The 7,421-nt window shown below is 51.4% G+C and overlaps 1 protein-coding gene across 2 annotated transcripts in view; it reads right to left on the reverse strand.

Annotated features, from left to right (window-relative positions):
• Positions 1–3,119, reverse strand: part of URM1 (ubiquitin related modifier 1) — a 19,586-nt gene extending 16,467 nt beyond the window's left edge. Inside the window, exon 1 of one of the 2 annotated variants that reach the window (XM_014529399.1) lies at positions 2,986–3,119. In XM_014529399.1, coding sequence (XP_014384885.1) covers positions 2,986–3,020 — 35 coding nt within the window. In that variant the 5' untranslated portion in view covers positions 3,021–3,119. The remainder of the gene's footprint in view (positions 1–2,985) is intronic. The other variant, XM_005881408.2, reaches the window with a different exon arrangement.
• Positions 3,120–7,421: the final 4,302 nt, after the last annotated feature.

Raw genomic sequence — 7,421 nt, forward strand, 5'->3', positions numbered from 1 at the left:
GCAGCTGGGGTGGGGGAGGGCCACAGGCAAGGGGCTCAGAAATTGGGGGGTCAGAGAAAAGGGGTGGGAGCTGGAGACATTGGGACCCAGGCAAACAACCAAGAATGGCCAAACCTGGTGGTGCCAGGCTCAGAGGCCGAGTCTGTTTTTCCCTTTGCAAGCAGATGAAGAGAGAGCCAGAGAGTGACCTCGCTCAGAGAGTGACCTGTCACCGCTGGGTTCACTAGCTCACCGAGAGGGGTGTGTGCTGTCAGCACACCTGGAGGGGAATGAGGTGTATGCCCAGACTCTGGAGTGATACAGGGAGGCAGGCAAGGGTCCTGTTTTGGCCCCATTAGAGAACCAAAGCCAGACTCTTTTATGTCTGACAGAGTTTGCTCTTCAAGGTCAATTAAGGAATTGTATCTTAAGATACCTCATCTTTCTTCCAGTCCCCAATTCTTGGTGGGAGTGTTTCTTGGTACCAGTGACTGGTATAGACATTCCCAAAATTGCCTTCACTTTTTCTAGCTTATCATCTTCTTATCTCTCACACACACACAAACATACATATATAAAATATATTTTTTTGATTTCAGAGAGGAAGGGAGAGGGAGAGAGATAGAAACATCAATGAGAGAATTATTGATCGGCTGCCTCCTGCACCCCCCTACTAGGGTTTGAGCCCGCAACCTGGGCATGTGCCCTGACCAGGAATCGAACCGTGACCTCTTGGTTGATAGGCTGATGCTCAACTACTGAGCCACACTGGCTGGGCTTATCTTATATTTTTTTAAAATTTTTGTTTATTCCCCTCTACCGGCTGGAATGCAAGCTCTGCCTAAAACAAGGCCTGACACAAAGTAGGCACTCAGTTTGCCATGAGTGAAAACACCCATTTCTCCCACTTCTTCTCTAACTTCATTCCCTCCCTTTGTCAATACCTCCAGACTCAGGAAGAAGGAAAAGAGAAGAGGAGGGAATCTCATATCTGCACCATAGGAACAAAACACACCTATACTACAGACTTTGGATCCTGTGTGACCTAAGAAAATGGTGTGCTAAGGACAGTTCAGGAGGGAAGACAAAGGAGGGCAGAACTGATAAGAGTGAGAAAGGTCTGAGTGGTCTTCTGGATCAGAGCTGGTGGGGCTGGGAGGACATCTGCTCAAGGGGGAGAGGCCAAGTCCTCACCCAGACTCTTCAAGGATCACAGTGGCCACTTCTATGCAAATCTGCTAAGGTTCAGAGTGAAGGGTGAAGGGAGTCTGCTAAGAAACGTAGGAAATTAAAGGAAGGCCAGGGACAAAACCAGGCATTGAGAAAAGAACAAAGAGAGAAGGTATCTGGGTTTGGTATGCATCTTGGGCATTCCTGCTTTCCTGAGGAGCTGTGATGCTCATGGGACACAGGTGGTGGGTGGAGGTGTTAGGAGGTGGATAAACGGGTGCAGGAATGCTGTCCTGCCCTGTTAGAGCTCACTGTTGCTCTTGGGGATAAGGGAGGCTGAGGCTAGACATAGTCCGGCCAGAAAAGGGGTAATTAAGCTAGTCTATAAGCTCTGGAGGGCAAGGACCGTATCTTCTTCACAGGAATTCCCTACTGCTGACAGACAGAAGACATTTTTGATCAACAAATACCATGTCTGACTCAGTGAGACTGAAAGGTGAGGTTGGCTGGAGATAAACCTTAACATTGGCAGTCGGCAGCTTCCCCATTTTCAGCTCTGCTAAGGCCTGTCAAAGCAGCAGGGATCTCCTGGAACCTCTACGCTATGGGGGCCATGGCTGGGCCAAGGGTCAGTGAAGCAAAACAGTCAGGAGTCCAAACCAGTATGGTTCTAACTGGATCCAAGGAGCTAGACAACATCATCAATTAAAATGCATTTAACATTCATGAGGCTACCTCCCCCGAAGGGACAGAAATGCTGAACACTGGAGAACATGGACAGAGTTCCATTTATCTTTGTATCCTCAGATTCTGGCTCACTGCCTGGCACATGGTAGGCACTCAATAAATGACTAGTGAATAAACTACCCAATGAAGGGAAAGCATGAAAGAAACTGGGGGCATCCAATATAAGAAAAGGCATTTAGGGACAGAGGTTTTATATCCCCATTTCAGACTTTTCCTTTCACATAAGCCTTAGCTTGTTTACCGCCCCCCCCCCCCCCCACACACACACACACACACACTCTCAAGCTTCCATATGACTGGAAATTATACTACCCATCTCTTAGGGTGTCAGTTCCTTTGCCTTCTAAGCTCAGCAGTTTCCCTCAGCTCTGAAATCATATATAGAGGACAGAAAGTAGTGGTTTGAGGTGACATCCTCCCTGATCAGTGTTTCTTCAGCTACTGTTACGAATACTCCGATTCCTGTACTTTTCATCTGTGCACACTGTACTGTCAGGGTTAGTCTTCCCCACTGCGCTACCTTATCCCTACATCTCCACCTGCCTGCAGACAGACTCAGTAAATGTACTGAACGTCCTAAAAGGGGCTCAGGTATGTTTAACACCCCAAATATTGCGAAAGAGAAGAAAGGAGTCTCGTCTTGGCCACACATCCCACGAGAATCAAGGCTTCAAGAACCCTGTAAGTGGACTTGCTGCCAGGAAAAAAGAATGCAGGAGTGTACGGTAGTCCTTCTCGGCTCTAGATCAGGTGCCAGACACATGGGCTTGGTCCAAAACGGGATTGGCAAAGAAGGTGGGGAGCCCGCCTGCCAACCATCACGCCTTTTGAGGCCGGCAGGGTAGAGGGCACTGAAGAGTGTCCGGGGCGCACCTCCACGCCCGGCCGTGCGCCTCTATTCCCGGACTTACGGCCTCGTCGCCAAAGGAGACCGAGCCTTTCAGACCCTCCGAGGCGGATGGCGTAGCTCAAAGAACGCGCCAGAAACCTCGGAGATTCGGTCATGACAGGCCCCAAAGCAGAGGGAGAGGAGTTCTGGGCCTGAAGACTTCAATCCATCCCCACGGCGCCCCCAACTCTGTGACTCACCCGAACTCCACCTCCACTGATAAGGGCGCCGCCATGTTGAGGAAGCCGAGGTCGCAGGAAACTCCCTTCAACTTCCGGCGCTCCCGCCCCACTTCCGGTCTCCTCTGACGGAAGAGGCGGTGCCCAGGGAGCCGTTGTCCTCATCTATTGGACAAAGGCCCGGAGTGGGCGGGGAAGGTCACGGGGGCCGGGGCAAGGGGTGGTCCTTTGAGTTGGTCCCTCACTGTCTTTTAGGGAAGGAGCTCAGACCCCCAAGGTGGACAGCGACCAGTAAGCCACACCCAGGCGGAGGAGAGCCCGCCGCTTCTTGGCGCAGCGACTGTGAGCCACGTTACTGTTTATCTTGGGATGAGTTACAAATATCTTGTCCGCACACCGCTTGGGCGAGCCCGTCCACCCTTCTGAATAAGTGACCCCTCCAATCTTTATTTACAGCCCAGAAATCTCCCTCCTGAACTATCCACTCGCCATCCAACCACCCCCTTCGCTGTCGAGTTGGATTTAACCCAATCGACAGATATTTATTGCACGTCCTCTGTGGATCAGGCATCTTGGTGGGTGCTGTGGGCGCCGTGGTGAACCGGATGGACGAGATGCCTGCAATGGGGCACTCACAGTTGAGTGGGGGAAACTAACGCTGATCAGATAAACACATCAGCCTTCCTCGTAAATGTAAAACCTCAAAGAAGTGACTCCGAGTTTGAGCTGAGCTTTAAAGCCTGAGGAGAATTATGGAGGTGGATGTCAGGCGAGAGAAAGCTCCGGGAGCATTCCAGTGTGGAGATCAGGAGGTGCAAAGGCTGTGGGTGGGAGAGCATGCTGGATCAACAAGGCAGGAAGGTACAAATTGGGGAACAGAGAACCTGATGAGAGATGAGGCTAGAAAAGTGGGCAGGGACCAAATCATGCCTTGTCAGCCAGGTAAGAATTTTAGTCTCTATTCTAAGAACAATGGGCGGCCTTTGAAGAGTTTTAAGAGGGGGCGACATTATTAGAACTGTTTCAAAATATCCTTTCTGGCTGCAGTGTGGAGAGTGGTTTGGAGAGGAACAAGGAAGAAGATAGGAGACCACTGGAGCCTATTACAACAGCTCAGGGCACAAATGGAGTGAAGGGGATGTCTACTCAGCACTGGTAGAGTAGGGTGGTGTAGTCTGCTGGTTAAGGGCAGAATGATGTAATGGTTAAAAAGGTTGAGTTCAACTACCAGCTTATGATCTAGGTCCCACCACTTCCTAGCTGTATCTTTGGGCAAGTCCCTACACTTCTTTGTGTCTCAGTTTCCTAGTCTGTAAAATGGAGATAATAACAACCCCTACTTCATAGGGCTTTAGTGAGGACTAAATGAGTTTTTGGCATAGTGCCTCTTCCCCTAAAAAGGCTCTCACTTGTGTTCCCCATCTCAAATATACCACTGCCACCCACTGAAACACTCAAACAAGAAACCTTTGGACATTGTTCTTAATCCTCTCCTACACCCAGTCACCAAATTTGGACAAATGAGACACAGCCCTGGTTCTCAAACAGTGCAAAGGAATCCTATGGTAAATGGAGAGGCCCCACATTCATCATGCTGGATAGGTCACTTCTCTCTGGAACTCAGTTTCCCCAATCTGTAAAAAAGGTTTAGGGCCAAAGGATCTTAAGGTCCCTTCAACAAAAATGTTCTTCTAAGATTATCTCCCCCAGGGTACAAACCTTGCCTGATTCATCTTTGATCCCTAGCTCATGGTATTGATACTGTACATTGTTGGGGTCTGGTAAGTGCTTGCTGAATGAATGAATGAACACATATCACTCCCCTGCTCAAAATCATTTAATGGGCTTCTCTTTACTAACAAGACAAGGGCCTTCCCAGAAATCATTCAAGAGCCCTCTAATCCCAGCCTACCTCTGAGTTGAATATCCTTTGACCCTGGGAACTCCCACCTCCTGCACCGGAGAGCTGAGGAGCATTTGAAGAGCTTCATCCATTTCACAAACATTCACTGAGCACCTATTAAGTGCCAGGCCCAGCGCTGGTGCTGGGAATACAATGGTGAACAAAACCAATGGGGTCCCTGCCCTCAAGGGCTGATGTTCTAGGACAGCGGTTGCCAGTCAGTGGTCCGCGGACCACTCATGGTTCATGAGGTCCGAAAGGTTGGCAACCACTGTTCTAGGAGACACAGATGGAAAAATGTATAAAACGGCCCTGGCTGGTTGCTCAGTGGTTAGAGCACCGGCCCAGGGACCAAAGGGTCAAGGGCATGTACTTCAGTTCAGGTTCCCCAGCCCCTGTATGGACATGTGCAGGAGGCAACCAATTGATTTGTCACTCTCACTTCGATGTTTCTCTCTCTTTCTCCCTCTCCTCCATCCCTTCCACTCTATCTAGATTCGAAATCAATGGAAAAAATATCCTCAGATGAGGATTTAAAAAAAAAAAATCAGACTCAGTGGTTGAGCATCAACCTATGAACCAGGAGGTCACGGTTCGATTCCGGTCATTGGGGAACATGCCTGGGTTGCAGGCTCGATTCCCAGTGGGGGACATACAGGAGGCAGTTGATCAATGATTCTCATCATTGATGTTTCTCTCTCCTTTCCCTTCCTCTCTGAAGTCAATAAAAATATATTTTTAAAAACCAGAAATGGACCACACAGTGCAATCAGTGTTATGAAGGGGGAACACGAGGTAGGGGGGACACTGTAGGAGCAGGAGGAGGCCCCTAATCCAGCCCTGGAGGTCACTTCTAAACCCAAATCCAAAGGAGTTGTGGGAGGTGGGGGTGGGGAGGGAGAAGGTGCATGGGAAAGCCAGAGGCATTCCCTCCCTCCTGGAGGAGTGGGAATCCTTCCCACATCTCAGCAGGCAGGGGGTCCACCAGTTTCTCCTCGCAGAGAGACTGGGAGCTACCTTCTGGGTAAAGCAGCCATTCTGTGAACGCCTGGGACTCACTCTGCTCCTGAGCTGACTCCACTCCGTGCCCACTTTGCACCTGCCAGGGGCATGAATTACCAGGTTGATTCCTCACAGGGACTCTTACCCCCATTTTCGGAAAAAAAAAAAATTATTGATTTTAGAGAGAGGAAGGAGGAAACAAACATTGATTTGTTGTTCCACTTATTTATGCGTTCATTAGTTTGATTCCTGCATGTGCTTTGATGGGAGATCAAACCCAAAACCTTGGCGTATCCGGACGATGCTCTAACTGAGCTGTCTGGCCAGGGCAATCCCCTGTTTTCAAATGAGAAAAGCTGAGGCTCAGGACCAGTGGCTTGCCCCTGGGACCCCTAAATGTCAGGCCTCATCCCAGGCTGCTGTGCTTCAGGATCCCTGCCCCTCCTCCCTGAACCTCTCTCTGGTTGGGCCCAGCTCCCCCAAGGGCCTTCCTCTGGGATCCCAAGGAAGAAAGCTTCCACTGGACCCAGCTCCCCCAGGGCCCCATCCCCAGTCCTCTCCAGCAAGCCGGCCAGCCCGGGCGTCGGCCTCCATCCCTTCAGAAGCTGCTAGGGAGACAATGGCGGGGTCTGCGGGGGAGGCGAGGGCGCGGGTGCCCCCCTGCCCGCTGCCCTTTGTCTTCCCGCCTGCTCCCCTCGTGCGACCGGGGAGGCTGGGAGGCGCCTCTCGCCGGCTTCCTCCTCCCATTCTTGTGCTAATTGGGTGTCAAGCTGAGATCAGTGAGAAAGAAATCCACCCCGGCTCGGGTTAAACTGCCGCCAAAGACCAGGGCTGAGCCCAGAATATCATTAGTCGGGGAGGAAGCAGGGCCCCTCCTCGGGGTGAGGGGCCAGCCGCTCATTCAGATCCCTTTGAAAGTCACTCGGTTGCCCCCGCCTTTGCCGCCGCTTCAATGGGCCCCTCGGAGGTATTTAACCTTCTTCCCAGGAATTGAAAGTGAGAGGCCACGCACTGGCTTGGGCGGCCACTTGCCTGTCCCGAGGGCGGTAGGACCTCCGGGGTCGCTGGAGGCAGGCCTCCCGGGCGCAGGCTGCAGATGGGAACACTGAGGCTCCCAGAATGGGGCCTTGCCTCCCGGCGCCACCCTTCACAGGCTCTGTAGTTAATGGAGAGACTTGGACTCTCTGAGCATCAAAATAGCAGCTGCTTTGTTATGGGTTTAATGCAGTAACGCACAGGAAGCGCTTTGCACAATTCCTGGCACACAGGAAGAGTTCCCCACGCGGTGGCTATCAGCCAGCCTAAGGAAGGGGTTTGGCTGCACACTAGCACCTCCTGGCGGGCTCCCAGGCGCTGGAGGTGTGCAATTACAAGTGCCCACAAGGCACTCATTTTCAGATCTTGCCTCAACTCTACCCCCCTTCATCCCCCGTAGCCAAACTGCACTTCACTCTAGGCCTTTACATTTTGCTGCTCCTTCTGTTCAGAACACACTTCCCCTCTGATTCTTGGAGCTCTTTTTTGAAAAGTCTCCCTGACCTGGAAACACGGT

The sequence above is a fragment of the Myotis brandtii genome, unplaced genomic scaffold, assembly GCF_000412655.1.
Source record: "Myotis brandtii unplaced genomic scaffold, ASM41265v1 scaffold68, whole genome shotgun sequence".
Lineage (NCBI taxonomy): Eukaryota > Metazoa > Chordata > Mammalia > Chiroptera > Vespertilionidae > Myotis > Myotis brandtii.